The following is an 18,819-nucleotide window of genomic DNA, read 5'->3' as shown; positions in this document are numbered from 1 at the left end:
ACGACATCTATAGTACAATTTTGTGGAAAGTATTATTTTTTATTACACTTCATGTATTTTAATTCATTAATCATTTTGTTTCACACAAAATTCGGCGTTCACATAGCGTATATGACTTTAACGCACGACGACGGACGAAAACAGATAGCGATAGGTCACCTGAGTTTACTCAGGTGACCTAAAAAGTGAAGTCAATGTCAAAGGAAAGGTCAAGGCCGAAAAATTCTGATGCAGTTGAATAGCTTACATCAGTATGCATCAGCTTATGAACTTATGAACTTTGAATTCGCTATCTTGAATTGTTTCTTTAAAACTGAGCTAAACACTAATTTTAGAAAAAGTGAGGTCAAGGTCAACAAGAGATCAAGGTCACAAAATGTTGATTCAGTTGAATAGCTTACATCACTGCATCAGTGTGTGAAGTTTGATGACACAATCTTTTCAATGCATGGTTTCTTTACATTGCAACTTAACACAAATTTAGGAAAAAAGAGTTCAAGATCGAAGGAAAGGTCAAGGTCGAAAAATGTTAATGCAGTAGAATAGCTTACATTAGTATGTGAAGTTTGATAACACTATTTCAAATAGTTTCTTTTACACTGAGCTTTGAACTGATTTTGCAAAGCGGAAGGGAAGGACAATAGATGGACATTAAAAACTCTACATCTATATATGCCCAGGCCACTTTCACGGCAGGGCACAAAGTATGGAAAACCATGTGGGACAAACTGACAGCTGGACGAGGAAACCTATAGTCCCTCCAGTTACTCCAAATGTGGACTACAAGTAATAACACATATACATTGTTTACATAGTGTGAAAGGTCACTTTGAATAAGAGCTATGCATTGTTTAAACCAGATGAAAAGTCAAGGTTGAAAGTTGAAATAGACTTCCATGTATTCTCCATGGTTTTGATTACCAGTAATAAAAGATAAATACCCTCCTAATGATTGACAGTAATATTTAGTTGTACTTTATATAAAGCTACAGCAATAAATTCCAATACACAAAGATCTACTCTCTGACCTTTACACATTACTTTATTTGTGCTTGGGACAGGTGCAAAACGTATTTTTAAAATCTTCAATATTCCATCTGTTATTGCAAGTACTGTTTGACTCCTAGTATTTGTCAATTTTTGTCACTCAATTTCTGAATTAAGGAGTCCAACTTTTACAATTAATATACATTCTTTATTTTCTAACTGAAAATATGACATTTATTTTCATCAAGGCACAAAGTGAAATAAAAACATGTACAGAGATGTAAATAAACACATTTAACATTTTTAACAAACTTAAATTGGAACAACTAATTTGTGCAAAATTGTATCATATATGTGATCTAGCTATGTCAATTCTCAGGATTTAAATTGTAGATCGAATATATTTCTGTGACTTTAGAAATGAAACTTTCAAAAATCATACTTTGAAATATGGGTCCTATAGTTTAAAATATATTTGTTAAATGTACAGTATGTTGTTCTTACAGAACTAAATTGTGCAGCACCTTTTATAATAGTGTGGATTGTATTTAATGCAATTTCTGACCAATTTGAGTTATGATTCACATGGAAGATTTCTTAAAAATATCCAAGAATTTAATTCCCCTTCTGCAAATTGTTGCAAATTGTTTTATTTACATTGTTTATATCTTTTATGTGTGACAGAGTAAGACATCAAGAGACATTTGGTAACAGAAGTCATATAAAACATTCAGAAAACTGAAAATGACTGACATTTAGAACTACCCTGTATTTCTGAACTGGCAGATAAGTGTCAATAATCTTAACAGAGTTTGCAAATCCATATAATTATCATACTAGCAGAAATATGAATGTTTAGCTAAATGGTTTGTATTTTTCCCTCCAAAGCCATCAAATGTTTTTGTAACAATGCTTTCCAAAAGAAAAAAAAAATCCAACTTAACCCAAATCTACCAAGTGTGCAGAACTAAATACATCATAATCAATGTAAGTATAAACGGTAAATAAAAATATTAATCATTTCTACATTCACTACTCTGTAACAAAAATATAAAGGACTAGCTACATATAAACTTCTGAGCTTACAACAATGTCATTTAAATATCTTAATATGATCATAATTCACAATGGTTCAAATCTGACAAAAATATAAAAGAATATAATATAAAGGAAAACATTAACTTTTTCCTTCAAGTAGGAGTACAGCTAGATTTTCCTACATTCCAAGCAATATTAACTGTATATAGACTGAACTTCAAAAGCACAATAATTTTTATGGGGACGGTATTAAGCTACATTTCAGCTTCTGCGCTCCAACATTGGATTAAATGACAGTTTTCAAAGTAAAGAAGATTAGCTTTATGATTTTCCAATAATTACACCTGTGACAAACATGACAGACTGAGATCATTGAGATAAGTGTGGAATTCCCTCAAGTAATTTTAATATGAGGAATTCAGTCAAGTGATTTTCATTCCTTGTGGCTTTAAAATGCTTAAATTTAATGGATGTAATGAATTACATATATATGAAAAGAAGCAAAATTTGCCCATTTCAGGCATTTTACCAGTACATGTATTTCATTTTTCTTGCTTCAAAAACAATTAAAGCCCTTGGAAAATAAGGTACACTCAAGTCAAAATTAATCTATTAAAGATAGACATGTAATAATTAACTAATATAGTTTTTTATGGTAAATAGTTCTGAAAGCAGAATAAGAACACAGGTACAATTTATTTATAACAAGATAAAAAGATCAGCGAAATCATTGACCAAGACTGTCAGGGATAGACATTAACGTTCAAGTCCTTTTCTTATATGGGGACAAGTGAACTCAAATTTTGACTTATTTGAAAGACCTTGATTGTCCCAAAATTAAAAGTTAAAGCAAAATTTTACTGCAAGTTTTTAGGGAACAAAAATGCCTTCTATTTGGCAAGTTCAGTTACCTGTTGAAAATTTGATGTATTTTGCTTTAAATGAATTTTTGGTGCACTTTCAAGTCCAGCCCCAGACAAACAGACTTACAAGCTTACATTTAATTCATACGACCATATTCACATAAAGAAAAAGAAGCCTCCTTTATTTCATTTTTTTACATAATTTGGGTCTTTTAAATTTATGTTCCCCCTTGAATACTTGAACAGAGATGACTTCAAAGCCATGAAAAGTATTACTGAATGGACATTGATATGGGACTTTCTATAGACCAAGAGATTCAAAATGCAAAATCAATTTTCTGTTCCATACAGACATAAAGTTTTCAATTTATTATTTAATTTACAAACTAATGTAAGATAAAGGTCATCATTATTCACTACCCTGATTTAACAAGTATGCTAGTAATTTCACTCGCTCAAACCGAGATACTTGCCCCAGCAGATTGAACATCTGTTCATAACTATCCCTGACAGTTGTTAAACATTTACATTTATTTTATTATGTCATCAATATTGCACCAAGAAATGTTCTGTTTTACTTCACAATATCATATACCCTGACATACATTTTATTGTCACAAAATGAGATGTATAACAGATTGACATCAAGGTTCATCTCTATAACATTTACCTGTCATGTTAATTAAACAGAGAGAAAAGAAATGGAGGATGCAATGTCTCTCCCCCTTTACATAAAGCACATTGGAACAGTCACACTTTTAATGCCCTTGAACACCGATGTTGAGCAAAAAGGACCCAAACTTACATGTAATAATTAATTATAAACTAAAACAGAATAACAGGTCATATAGCACTTCAACAAAAAAGACTTTCATACAATATTTCTATAAATAAAAGACCTTGGTTCTATTGGGGACATGGCATAATTGGTATGCTTAAGAAACCCCAATGGACCTTCTACTACAGCCTCAAACAACCAAACTATCCAGTACATTCATTTGAACATTCTAAAATATCAAAAATCTCAGTTAGAATCCATCACAGACTGGTAGTTTTCTCTTAACAGTTAAGAAACAACCTTATTTATAAATCTATAAATCTAGTTCCTAAGTTCTACTTTATATAAAATCTATTATACATCTAATGGTATGTTTTTCATAAACACAATACAATTATAGGCACTATTTGTAAGCATTAATATTTGCACAATATAATTTTATATTCAAAATAACACTAAACTTAAATTAAACAACAGTTTACCATTGTGAAATTAAGATGTATGGACACACATGCATTATAAAATGTTACCAAAAAACTTACGGGACTTTGAGATAATAGGCAATAAAAAAAAAGAAAGAAAATGAATGAAGAAATAAGTGATTTAGAGAAAATCTTTGCAGGAATTGTTCATTAACTTGTATACATTTACCGCTTCTGAAGGGGATTATAAAATCTGATAATTTTTGTAAGTGCTTGCTTACATGTGTGAATTAAAATACCTATCTTTCAGAGCTAGGCCCTTTCCTTTCAGTAAAAGGAATTAATAGTATTGTGGTTTAAATATATGCTGTACTTAAATCAACTTTCTCTTTTAACCCTACATATAGTTTCATGATGGTGGGGGATTGGAAAAGTATATTGCCACAATAAAGTCTTCATTTCTTCATCTTACAATCACTAAAATAACCTGAATGAAAAATACAACCCCCCCCCACTTCCTCCAACCCCTCAAAAAAAGCAGTAAAAAATAGTCCTGAAAGAAAGTTGATTTGCAGCATAGAATAATTAAAGTTGTAATATTGAACTTATTTTGGATTTCAAATTAATATATCATAAATTATACAAAAAAAGGGTCATACATCATGCTACGTAATTTGTATACTATATATATTTAAATATTTCTGTTCAAAGGAAATAGCTAATACTAATATATGTCCTCAAAACAAAAATATCTTTAAATCACAAACCTTTAAATAATTATTCTAAAATCAAAAAATTTTGAGTCTTAAATAATTGAAAAACCACCTGTTAAAGAAGCACCTTGAGAATGTGGACTGCTCAATAATAAATAAATAAAATATTGGCAGGTCTATAATTCATATCACAAAGCACATTATGGCCTGATTTCTATACATTGCAATGCAAGGTTTTCATAAAAGAGAAAAGAAAAATAGCGATTTATATAATAAATATAAGCAATTAGATATTAATTAGTTTTCCGTAATCTTGCTCTTGGAGTTACGCCATTCCCATTCATGGATGCCTGTTTATACTTTCCATTGCCATTTCTAACACCATTTGTTTCTTTTTTCTCCTCTAATAACACATCGTTTTTAACATCTCTGTAGATGAAGAATTTCCAGAAAGTAAAAAATAGAAGTCCTAGGGCACCTGCTATCCAGAACAGTGCAATGTGCTGGGGGAGGGGCTTACTGATGGTCTCCCAGTCAAACTTGACCACAATAAGGAATTCTGTGATGATTATCATCGCGATTAACCAGGATTGACGTCCAAACTTCTTACAGGACCTGTAATACATAGTAAAGTTCATAATATCTAGACCCAAACACCACTAGTGATCCAATCTGATTAATTCCGATTGTCGCTGTACAGCAACTATCAGAATTTTGGAGCATAACAAAGATCTTGATTTCAATCAGATTGCTAGTGATCTCTCAAAGAAGTTAAAATCACAGATAACCTTACAGCAAATAGATTTAATTTAACTAAATACCAATTAAAATGAGAATAACTTTGTATACTTCATTTAAGAAGTCACTATCTGACTTACGGATCATCTAGGTATTGGAATGTCTCTCTCATGGCTGCCGCCCCCATGAACAGGAAGAATGCCAGGCGAGTCAGATTGAGGTAGTGTTCTGGAGGAAGCCATAAAACAAACTTCAGATAAAACGTGTTCAGCTCCGCCACAAGAAACTGAAAGTAGATAAAGACAAAACTCAATTCCATGTAAAGCTTGATCAGAGAGTAATATTACACTTTATCAATCAGCAGAATTTCACTAAAACTATCCAATCCATTTTTTTTTAAAACTAACTCTCATGATCTCATCTACTGTATCATTTATGGCTACACAATCTGGAGTCTATACATGTAATATTTCCATTTTTTTTTCTGTGATAACTCTTTGAAAGTAAGCAGAGTTGATATCTTGATAATTCTACTGGAATGTAAATTAGGCAGATTGATAGGTCATGAGCTAAGGAGGCCTAATATGCATACAAATCTTGTGCACATCTGCCTCTAAGTCTGTCATTAAGGAAGCCAATTAAATCTTGTCTTTGTGTTTGATGTCAGTGGGTGAGGAGTAATTTAAATCTATCTCTACATTTTTTAAAATCTAAATTTACAATTTTATTTTACAATGATATGGAAATATAATGAATCACTGCCTAGTTAGTAAAGTATGCCAGAACATCAACGATAGTGGGAAACATGGAATAATTTATGCAAAACGGGATTCGCCCATTATGCAAATTATCCCAGGTTTCCCACTATCGTTGATGCCCTGGCATACTATACTAACTAGACAGTGATTCCTTAAATCATTCCAAAGAAATTTTCCTTTGCAACATGCATATACAGATGATAAGATATTATTTTCTCTTTTCCATATCACACCCTGTATCAGCCTTCGGCCAATATTAGCCCTAGGGCATCAGCTCTCTGGCTGCTGTGTCTTCAGCTGACACAGAGTATGATATGGAAAAGGGTAATATATATTATTCTGTGTATAGAACTCCCTATAATGGTATAAAGTAGTAATACTTACAATAGCTATAACACCTAACATACACAGCCATCGTCTGAGACTGGACAGAGGCCGCCAGTCAAAGTCTGTCCAGCTATACGGGGTGAACTGGAGGGCTATTCTCTTCATCTTACCCCTATAATACAAGTCAATCTCATCCTATTGATCAATTGCTCCAAAAAATGAAAGTTCTTCCATCATCTTGTACTTGATATCTATCATTACCCATTGTCACTTGTGTTTACCTGTATGAAGGTATGTTCCACATGCCCCTCCAATGATAGGGCTTCATTGATAAATAATTCAATGTTTTCATCCCCAAGTATATTCCTAGTCCATTACACACAATGGCATCCATTATCCACTGAAAATTGAAAGATTCGTTGAAAAAAATGCTGTTACTTAAACAATAAAATGCTTTTCTTTGGTTGTTAGTATGGGAATGAATGTCGCAGCTGTTGCAGAAAAAATAAGTGGGTTTTGTAAATTTTTTCTGCAATAGCTGCGACATTCATTCCCACTAACAACCAAAGAAAGACATTTTATTGTTTATATTTATATCTGTTTAAATAATCATTTCAAGTGAGATTAAAAAGATTAATTAATGTATTAATGATGCGAACGTCTTTGTATGTTTCATTGATGGAACGGCCACTGATCAAGAAATCTGTACAGGTGACATGCCAAGTGTAGTTCATGCACTGATTTACGCAATGGGTTTTCTTAAGAAATAAAGGAGGAAATATTCAGTGGATGTAAATATAAAGTTATAAAGGCTTCTCTTTGATATATTGGATTTAGATAAGAGAAGATTTGGATTTATGACATGGATATATATCAGAATACATGTTAATTTACAGTTTGTCAAAATTACTAGATACCTAGATAACACTGACATGTGGGATTGCATATACCCTAAAAATGAAGGGCAATCTATGATTTGAATATCATTGTTAGTATCACTTAAAGGCCGAAGTTTTCAACCGTACGGTTTTCCTCAGGTAAGTTTGGTGTGGGGTGGAGCTTAAATATATACACAGGATGTTACCTGAGTGTATAAATCAATTTCTTTCTTTTAAAATAATTGATATTTATAATAATTCGACATTTTTTATAAACAGTGTGTTTTTTAATGAAGTGCTATAACGAAAATACATTTAGCACCAAAATCTGTCGTTGTAATCTGGCGACAAAAAGGGAAGTAATTCAAATTACACGTCGTCTATGAAAGTGATATATTTTGAGAATAAAATGTTGATTTTTGTCTTAATAAATATCTTTTTAAGATAAGAGAACAGCTATTGGAATCATTTGCATTTTATTCCTTTCGACATGGAATTTCAAACATTATACAAAGTAAGATGTTATATTCCAGAATTTCTCATGTTCATAATTTATAAATATAAATTCGCTTGACTCATGAACAATGTTACAATTTGTCATACTTGTTTTAAAAAAAATAATTTTATGATACAAAATTTTAACTCATGTTTTGACACAGAAATTAAAATTATCGATTGTAATCGTGATATGAAATCCTCCCTTTTAAAATTAAATTTACAATATATATTATACAGCCATGATTTTTCGTGTCATTTATTTATTTGATAGATTGATTATATTTATGGCATATTCTTATGAATTTAAAAAGAAAACAACGATTTGATTGCTTCTTTATCAAATTAAAAGAAGGGCAATCTACAAAAGATATACACAACAGCAGCAAACTAAATCAATCAAATTGAATTTCATGATGTTAGGTAAATTTTAAGGAGGTGCACTTAAGTTTACAGTCAAAATCAATAAATTTTACAGTCAAGATCACACAATTTTACAGTAAAAATGATTAGATTTTGCACTGCAGTGAATGTTGATCTACAATGTATTAATCTTTAAACTTATAATGACATAATTTCAAAATTTAAATGACAAAGACATAATTTTTTTACAATGTTTAAATGACAAAGTAAAAGGAGTAATCACAGATATTTCGATTTTTAGTAATAATGGCAACACTGTTCATCAAAATCAAAAACTGATGCACTATTTAATGTATCTTAGTGTAGTCTACTTGTGTGCCAAGTTATATTGAAATCAGACCAAAATTGTAGGAGGAGTAGCATTTTGAGAAGACAACGGACAGCTAGACAGACAGATGGATGGACAAATGAAGCTCTTCTGGTCTCTGAGATATTCATTTTACAATTTACAGTAATGTGGTGTCTGACTTACATGATCCCACCAACACTCGCTGAAGTTTGGCAGCTGGTGTTCTAAGGTGTACTCCAATACTTCAAACATAATACTGAGGACCGTGCAAAGCCACCAGTCTCTTAGGATCAGTGTCTGTGAAAACGAGGAAATTCACATACAAAACAGTTAAAGTGTCAGACCCTCAAAAGCTAAAATAAATCATTAATAAATGAAAGACCCGTGGACCATGATGTTGACCTGAGTAACTTTTGAATATTGAATACATGTTATGAATATTGAAAGGAAAATGAATATTTAAAATATCGAACATCAATTCCTTCAATAATTTTTATTTTTTATGTGTGCAAAGTAAGTTACAGAAAAACAGCCTTGTTAATTTTAAAAACATAATAATAATACATCCAAATTTAATTTTTGTTGTTTTCTAAATGATATCTCAATGCTCTTCTCTGTTTTATTTGAAAAGATTATTAACTCTCTCCTGTGTTTTCTCTTTGCTGCTATTGAAGGGCTGATTTTTTTTCTGCAATGTTTAACCTTGGCCAATCAGAAAGCTGGGAAATGTTCAGTCACATAAAATTAAATAAAATACATTATCAGAAAATATATAAATATATTGAATCTTACCTTAAACCACCATCCAAAGAAGTGAGTGGGAACAAATCCATCCAATTTATCCTAAAATAATAAATCAAAGCTCACCAAAAACAATGTGCAATAGTTTGAGGATAAGGGTGACCCACGAAATCTACGGTATAAACATCGGTCCCCCACAAACCATGTAGATTCCATAGTAACCCTTGAGACTTTCATTCATTTTAACCCTTTATTTGACGTACCCAGAGGTTATGCCATGGGTCTGTGGCATTAGCATCAAAGAATAAACAGTTTCCACCATATGCCTTCTCTGGAAGTTTGACTCCAAGACTGGAATCAAAGTGCTTCATCATGGCCCTGGCATCAGAAACATTCTACAGATAAATGTAAAATGAATAAACAAGCCATTTCAAAATCTACTCAGATAAAATACTTTTGATTTCCTAGACAATGTCTAACTACCAGGAAAGATAAAACCTTCAATCCAAAAAGTAAAATTAATTAAATTCACAAACGTCAATTTACAGACCCTTTCACTGCATATGTATACAAACCAAATATTTGCTGTGTTAGCTATATTTATATTATTCACCAAACCTTTTCTGTGTATTACTGAAACATGTTTCTTTTAATTCAATATTTTTTAATTAAGATACTGTTAAGAAAACTGAACAGAAATTGCACTAGGTGCTGATTACTGCCCTTGATTAAATATAATGATTACATTTACACAATGTTCATATGTCCCCTCCTGCCAATAAAATACATTGTGAATCACTTTTTATTCGCGAGAACAAGAGAACTTTATTTTAATTCACATAATTATGCATGATAGTCTGGTCACCAAATTTTCATTTTTCTGTATACATGTATTTTTTCTGGCATGGGATATATATTGCTTCAACCAGAAAATTTTGTCTTGCAGATAAATACCAAATACCAGTACATATTTCACCACATTTGGTGATCTACAGTATGTCACGAAACTATGATAAGAAAGGTGTTTGAAGAAAATAGATAATTAAGGATTGCTCTAATAAACTGATTAAGTAGACTGTGATTGAGAAAAAAATTAAACAAAGGTGAAAAGTGATTACCTGGAATAAAAGCCAAACCAGTCCCAGTTCATATACTACACTCATGCACATTACAAGTCTCCAAAAGGCTGTAAATCAGGAGAAAATTAATCTAAGGTGAGGCACAATATAATAATACAAACTCTAAAATAACAACATGCCGTCTGGTGATTCCAACTTGTACGTTATAGCATTATACATGTAGAAATAAGACTCTGATACATCTGATACAACCTGTGATTATATTTTGGTAAGTTAGGTAAGTACTATAAATAGAGATTTTTTTCTTACATTCTTTCTTGTGTTTATCCAAACATATTGAAACCATACAATAAGATAAGATAAGATAAGATTTATTAATACCAATATGGGGCCCATCAGGGCATACAAGTAAAGAGAAAAACATACAAGAAGAAGTTCAAAATTGATAGTAGTAACTAACAAAAGATTAATGATGATACAGCAGTTGGGGATTACAACATATATAATCGATATACTGTACATATAAGGCTTTTTTTACTAGAGTATAAACATTATTACTCTTTTGCATTTATTTGTTTCTTTTTTTAACATTGCATAATTCGCTATTTCTTATTTTAAAGATATTGATTGAAAAATTACCCAGCTTGATAAGCAACATGTCATTTTTGTTAGACATAATCCATAAAATTTTTCTTTATTTGTTAAAGTATGGAAATTTTTATTACTTTTAGCAATAATCTTAAAAAAGTCAACTTTATCATGTTTATATAATATACATTCAATCAGTGAGTGGATCTCATCTTCCACACAGTTCATGTCACACATTCTACAAATTCTTTCATTTCTTGCAAGGGTGGTTATGTGAACTTACTCTAAATTTGCATATAATTTTTCTTTGTTCAAAATTTTTTTAATAATAAATACTTTTCAATTTCAAAACTTCTTTTTATATAGAAATATGTTGTAAGTTTACCCGATAGACAACCATCATCTCTTTTTTTTTAACCAATATTGAAGGCAATCCCCTCTAATAATTTTTTCAGTTGTTTCTTTAAAGTTATTAGTTTCATTGATTTACATCTTGACCAATCTATGGCTATGCCCATTTTTTTCTCTACAGAAATATGTTACATTTGAAAACCAACTATTTACATTACAACTGTCCAAGATAATTTTTTCTTTGTATACATTGTATAACAAAGAGTTTTCAGGCATGTTTTTCAGTCTGTGCCAGTAAGATATAACTGCTATAATAATTGAATAAAATATTGGTTGTCTACCCTGTTCAGATAGAACTGCAATATTTACACTTCTTTTCCCTGACCCTATAATAAATTTGCAAAATTTCATATGAAGATTTTCAATCTCCCAATTGTAAACATTTTACAATATTTAGTTTTATGCATAGCAAACCCTTCTTGCTGTATTTCATTAAAAAACTGGTTCATGTAATAATAACACAGGAATACAGTTAGGTTTAATCATTTCCTCACACTTTCAAAGAGATATACACCAATACAGATATTTTATATGGATTATAATTATACACTTATGTTTCAAGGGAAGTTTGAAATCAAGGACACTTTTCTAATTGTACATGAAAAACACTCCCTCCCTTATCACTTAAGAAAAACACGACATTGTTCCCTCTCACTTCCTTCCCCAAGTAGACAGCAAACATGTACATTTTTTTAGTCAATTTACAACCAAAACCCAAGGAAATAGTAATTAATTTTCTTTAACCATACTCATAACAGAAACATTAAAAAACAGAGAATTGCATCTACATTAATTTTAGATTTGATCTGGGAGTCCTATAATTTTCTTTTTTCAAATCTCATGCAATTCAAATCACAAAAATCTTTTCATTAATGAAGAAAAACCTTTTAATGTATACTAATAAGCAATGCAGAAAGTTATATTTCAGAAAGTTTCATTATTTAATACAAAGGAGAAATCTGAAACAGCAATAGGTGACCTGGTCAGCCATATCTGATATAATTATATTGCCATCTTCCCATCATCCGTTTCTTCAATTTGCTTTGTTTGTTTTTAACAACAAATGCAGCGTTTTAAATACAAATCTTACACCCATAACTCATATAAGTGATATTAATTTAAGACTGAAATACACAACCACTCTTTCCCTTGCAGAGTTGCTTTTCATTCCTATCCCAGACTCCTTGGCAATGGGCTCACATCAAAGGTTTTCAATATTAAGTGTTAAGCATGACATTTCAAGGATAATTTCAAATTATATATAACTTCTAGTTTTAGATCTATTCAGTAAATATTCATCATAAAGGACAAACATTTAAGCACAAATATTTGATTAAAATGAATAATTACATCAATACAATTTAACACTGTCACAGTGATGACGTATACCAGCCAGTGACAGAGGTGATTTTATGAGCCAATGGTAGAGAGACACAACTTATAAAGAGAACAATGCCAGGAAAGGCACATCATTTAGCAGATAAACACCATAATGGCAGAGTTGCCCATCTTTGTCATTTACAGTTGTCTTTGTTTATAATTAGGCCAACATGCATAAAAAGTGTGCCTACAAACTGAAACTCTAAAACTGTTAAAAGATAATGTAAAGGTGAATCTTCTGATCTAGATTTCTACCTGGGTGTGGTCTCCTAAATACACCATCTGGGGTCTGTGTCACTCCAAAGAGCAAAAAGGTCAGAACCATGGCAACAATACCCCTGAAAATTCAATAATAATACCTGATATATTAAATATCTTAATCAAATACAAATGGGTTTGATATATATCAGAATTTGTGTCTTAGTTGATTCCATTCACAAAATAAAATATATATGTCAAAATCCCACCATTACAACTAAATATAAATTAACATGACATGTTATGCCATGCAAAGTTAATTCCTTGGTTCTCAGGCCTTTTTTTTAAAAGAAATATGATGAGGAAGGCAGACATTTTTTTTTCCACTTTTTTATCGTCCCCAAAACATAATGAGACAGCTTTTTACATTGTACAAAACCTCAAATAATGATTAGGGAGGTGATGTGTTGTTTTTTTTAAATTGATTTAGCAATAAAAAGGATCAATGAGGCACCCTTGGAAGAGATGAGGGAGGGCCTGAGAGCCAAGAAATTAATTTTTTATGGCCTAGGCTTACAATAAACTTAAAGATCCCAATTTAACATCTTATAAAATAACTTATCTTATAGAAGTCATAAATTAATGTCAAGCTTGAGTTTTTAAAATATTACACATTTTAGTTCTAGACATTTGTGTTCTCACTTAAATATACCTGGCTGACCATTGCTGTCTTTATATAACAGTGAACGACCTGAACTGACCTTTTGTTGTTGTACTCAGCATCATATGTGTCTTCTTCAAACAGCGTAACATACACCAGGATACAGCTGAACACCACAAGGACAGTGATTGTATGTGCCCGCCTGTAAAGAAGTACTTAGAGCTATATATTATAATGCCAAACTGTAACAGAATACACACTGCTAAATACAATGTACCACAAGGACAGTGATTGTATGTGCCCACCTGTAAAAGAGTACTTAGAGCTATATATTATATATGCCAGACTATAATAGAATACATACAGCTATAAACACCACAAGGATATAACTACAGAATTAGGGAGTGAAAGCTAGTTCATTGACCAATGCTGGAAAGTGGAAAAATTCTCCTAAAAAAGTGTGCAGAAAGTCTTGCAACAAAAATTGCACTGTAATTGAATTAAGGATCTGTAGCATTATAGTCAAAGACTTATGTATAAAACCATAACGCTACATTTCTGCAGCTACACGAAGACAGTGACTGTGTCTGCCCACCTGTAATAGAGTAAAAGTACCATGAATTAAACTAACATAGATCTGGTCATCAGTTAGCTAAAAACTGACAGTGATGGTAATTTTAGCAAGACGTTCTACAAAACTTAAGGTCACATGAAAAAGAAAAACATATTACAAGGGTGAAGACTATACACATTGCATTAGGCTTTTCTCCTTAATTCTCAGGTGTAGAAAACATAGGATAAAGGTTTACCATTCTTCAACTAATATGTACAATTTTATTTTTTTTTTTAATGCTTCAGGTTTTCCAAAAGAAATCTTAGGCCTAAAATAAAATCTTGTTTGTTTGCAGTTGCCTACAGACTCACTGAAAATGCACCCGTCAGACCCAAACATCTTTCAGCTACAGTAAATGTATTATATTGGCATGCAATATGTTTGGTGGAAATTTATTTTCAATAAGATAGTGTATATTAGATTTAGTGCTATCTGAATGTGCTAGATATGATATACAAGACATTTAATGATGTACTTGATTTAGCAAACCCTGCTTACTGCCAAAATCACTAACTAGAATACACCTAAATGTAATATGTTTACCATGATATTTTGTATTATTTTTTGTTTTACTTTCAAACTTTCAGGATATTGACACTGTTTAATTTGGTATTTTTGACTTTTGTTTTATCAACCAGTAGCTTATAACAAGTGGAGCTTATATCTTTATACCTACCTACTTACCCATTCTTAATACTTAGTATCAAAATTCAGCAACTGCAACCAAAGAGTTTTTTAAGCTTGGCCTAATTTATAATTTAATAAATGCATCGGTGTCCAGTGTCCACATGCAAGTAATGAAGATTCTCAAAGATAATTGTGAAATTTATGCAGAGAAATTCCTGGATGTAAAGAATCTATGGTATTAACCTGATGATAGTTTCCATGATTAGTTACTGACATAGTCAAAATAATTGATGGTTTTGTACTGTGGTACTTAAAATTGGTCATATAAAGAATATTATAAAATACACTGAAGTAACACTATAGGCTGGAAAAATATTGGGGTGGGGTGGGAGGTGGGGTGTATTTAAATTGGCGAGGTCCTTAATAAATTTACTGGACCTGGATGCAATTCCCTGTTTATTATTTATCAAAACATCTATACCGTAAATCTGGAAATTTTTACGTCGATTTTATTTTGCGAATCTGGGTCAAAATGCTGTTGATTAATTTTTACGTTTCAAAATTTTGCGAATGACCACTACTTTGTTTACATTTTCTTTTTGTTGAATTATTTTTAAGAAAAATATTTTTGCGAATGCAATGAACTCGCAAATTTGCTAAAAATTTATCTACAGCAAAAATTTCCAGATTTACGGTAATGTGTTAAATGTATCATATTATTTGAGATACTGACAGGAACAATATAGGAGATAACACATATAAGAACATGCTAACACTGTATGTAACACATCGGGGTATAGAGTCATATCAGAAGTCTGACATTGTACATATCACACGGGGGTATAGTGTAGTGTCAGAAGTCCAGGTCCTTGATAGAGTAAATAAAATCAATGGAAAATTTCACACACATACACTGATGACAAAATTTTCCAACATTGTATTTTCTGTATCAGGATATTTATACTGATATCTTATCTGTGTTGATGAGCCCTTGTTCCCGATTTACTTTAGGAAAACTTTTAGGCTGTATAATACCAGGTATTGTATTTGCTTTGTTGGGGAATTTTTTTAAATCATTGGTTATCTGGTTATATAAGACCAGGGTCAGTACAAAGATTGTCAAACTGAATGGATCTAGTTTTAATAAAAGCAAATAATTTATTCCAATAAAATCTATTTTGCATATTACATTTATTTTCTTAAAGCTTTAAAGTGTAGACAATTAACATCTTAATGTTTTAACTGTTTAATCAACGCATATACCCTCAGTAAACAGAACCTACATAATAAAACAAATGGAACATTTAATTTTCTTTTAAATGTGGAATACATAATCAAAACTCCTTAAATGTATTTTCCCCAATCTTCAATTAATAAATCCTTATACTGTTATTTATAATTACCAGAAGAAGGACATGGTGCCATCATCCTGGATATCTTTAAACTTGTTTTTTTCCTCCTCCCAGTTGTGAGCTGTGGTACTATGTAGCCTCAGGATGTGGTCTGGTGTGTTCCTCGCTGCAGCCATGATGACCAGCGTACAGCTGACCCCCCAGTCTTATCCTCCTTACCTGTTAAAGATACAACACTTCCTTATTCAATGGACGATTTACATGTAATCCAACAGTTCTACCCCCCAACAAACTTTTAAGATTACCACAATAATTACAACCTTAACTTATAAATTAAGGAACATCACTGTATTGAATAAAATGTCACAGGGTGAATTATAATTAATTACCGTAATATGACTAATTATCATTTTGATATATTTTTATAAGGCATTATATTATTACAGTACCTAGTAAATTTCGTAGTCACTACAGAATTTACTACGTTCATTCACTGCCTTATTCACTGAATGATTCATTCATTCATTTATACAGGCGAGTGGTCAGTGTGAGTCTACGAGCGTGTGATTGCATGGTCAAACAGGTTTTTCTCTGTCCCCTGCGCATCTGCACCTATACTAATTCCCAAGCACTCAAACTTAAATGTTGGGGAGAGAAGACAATCTCTCTCCCCAGCACAAATTATATCTTAGAATTATTGTGGGCTGTGATTTATGGTCACTATTTTTCTGTTTAACATAGAATATTAAGATATGGAACCCAGCAGCCGTGTTGTGTTTTTATTTCTTCAATACTTAAGGCTGGACAATAGCGTCCAACATGGGGCTTTTGATAATGAATTGATTAAGAATTACATGCATAGATGATAGTATAAAATTAATTTTTTTCTCCTTTGACTGTAATTAAAAATATTTCTCTTCATCAGGCCAAAATATTCCAATGCATTTATCATCTTTACACTCCCTTCCTTGGTCAGCAGGTAAAAAATTATACAATATGTTTAGGCAAAGACAAATCAGAAATACACTGCAATAAACAGTTATTTTAGAATGCTAGTGATGATATAGGGGTCTAATTTTTTTTCTTCATACTGAAAAAAAAATGAAATATATATTTGTTTAAAATCAGAAGTCAAAAAGTATCACTATCAGTCTGCGATACAGAGGAAAAAAACAAACCAAAAAAATGCATGATGTTTACACTGGGAAAAATTTACAATGTAACTTTTAAAAAAAGTTCAAAATGAACGAATTTTTATGGAATTTGTTATTCGAATGTAATGTTGGAATATTTTTATTTCCAGTGTACATGCTCTACTTTTGAAGAAATTATTATGAAAGAAATAATCACAGATTATTTTGGTTTGTGGTAATTCTTCTAACTCAATTTTTCCAAGTGTTAACTGTACCTTCACTCTCAGTGTTTAAGTTTGATGGACCTCTAACATAACTGTGATCTAATTTGTTGTTCCCAATAGTCATTGGCAGATCAATAATAGTTATTAGTGTGTCATGGCAGTTGCTACCTGTACGGCAAACTGTTTACAGACAAGCAACAAACTTGTCAACAGATTTTAATCTCAATATTAAGAAACCGATTTCAAAAAAATCTTAATCAAAGTAATTCCTTACCTCTAAAATTTTACGCAGCTTCTTCGTTTAATCTACCGTCTGGAAACTGCGTTTGAACACATGGAGAATCTGACGAAAACAAACTCATCACGCGATAATTCAAACCGGAAGTAACATGGAAGAAAAGATAACTCGTTCAGAGAAAAATTCGTGTGCTTCTGTAAAATTTCACCTTCCAATTAATTTTAATATTACTGTCTCCAAGCCTTGAAAGAATAATTACTGAATATATTAAGAGCATAACGTTTTTTTATAAGAGTGACTGAACAATTACAGCTTCCCTTACAGTTACACACAGTCATAGAAACTTGTATTTTTCAATTTTCAAGCTATATATTGCCTGTTCTGTCTTATGTGAGATACTCAGGCAAGTTTGATCACCAGGACCTATACTCCAGCATTCTAGAAGTTCATGATCGAGATACCTTTGGCTTAACTTGTCCAGGGTATATATCAGAACTACTGTAGAGACATTGACTGGATGCTCTTACTTGTAGAGGTAATTGGGCACCTGACTGGTGATTTACGGGACTCGAGTTCAAACCTTAGATAATTTGACTCATTTTTTCTACTATCCTTTTACAAATAGTTCCATGCACATACCATGCACTGGCATCCGGCAAACCTCAGCTGATTTTGTCACCTTCATTGAAATTGTTCGATTAGATGAGGTACGAATTGGTCGAGGTGTGCCGTGTGCGGGCACTGGAAGTGAGTCTCATAATAGATGAAAACCTGCCAGCGAAGGGCCCTAGTTGGTATTATTTTGGAAGCAACGACCTCAAGAAGGGAGGAATGTAAGGGACAGACGAATTAGATTGCTAGTGAC

The 18,819-nt window shown here is 31.7% G+C and overlaps 1 protein-coding gene across 1 annotated transcript; it reads right to left on the bottom strand.

The window, feature by feature from the left end:
- Positions 1-1,173: 1,173 nt before the first annotated feature.
- LOC134245119 (phosphatidylserine synthase 2-like) lies at positions 1,174-18,123 on the bottom strand. Its single transcript, XM_062727377.1, has 12 exons — positions 17,991-18,123; positions 16,411-16,578; positions 13,868-13,969; positions 13,164-13,246; positions 10,569-10,636; positions 9,714-9,845; positions 9,502-9,552; positions 8,893-9,006; positions 6,906-7,024; positions 6,682-6,796; positions 5,680-5,825; positions 1,174-5,416 (listed from the first exon to the last, which is right to left on the bottom strand). The coding sequence occupies exons 2-12, from the start codon at positions 16,533-16,535 to the stop codon at positions 5,095-5,097; spliced, it is 1,377 nt and encodes a 458-aa protein (XP_062583361.1). The 5' UTR covers positions 16,536-16,578; positions 17,991-18,123; the 3' UTR covers positions 1,174-5,094.
- Positions 18,124-18,819: the final 696 nt, after the last annotated feature.

This window comes from Saccostrea cucullata, unplaced genomic scaffold, assembly GCF_032062105.1.
Source record: "Saccostrea cucullata isolate Sc308-1 unplaced genomic scaffold, CSIRO_AGI_Scuc_v1 ctg53, whole genome shotgun sequence".
Classification (NCBI taxonomy): domain Eukaryota; kingdom Metazoa; phylum Mollusca; class Bivalvia; order Ostreida; family Ostreidae; genus Saccostrea; species Saccostrea cuccullata.
The sequence above is the reverse complement of the archived record's forward strand: the minus strand, read 5'-3'. Positions and strand labels throughout refer to the sequence as shown.

Coding starts and splice junctions, on each gene's coding strand:
- LOC134245119 (XM_062727377.1), bottom strand. CDS start 16,535: ATGGCTGCAGCGAGGAACACACCAGACCACATCCTGAGGCTACATAGT. Junction 9,846..10,568: donor TGGTTTGGCTTTTATTCCAG/GTAATCACTTTT, acceptor ATTTATCTGTAG/AATGTTTCTGATGCCAGGGC. Junction 5,417..5,679: donor TTCCAATACCTAGATGATCC/GTAAGTCAGATA, acceptor TATGTATTACAG/GTCCTGTAAGAAGTTTGGAC.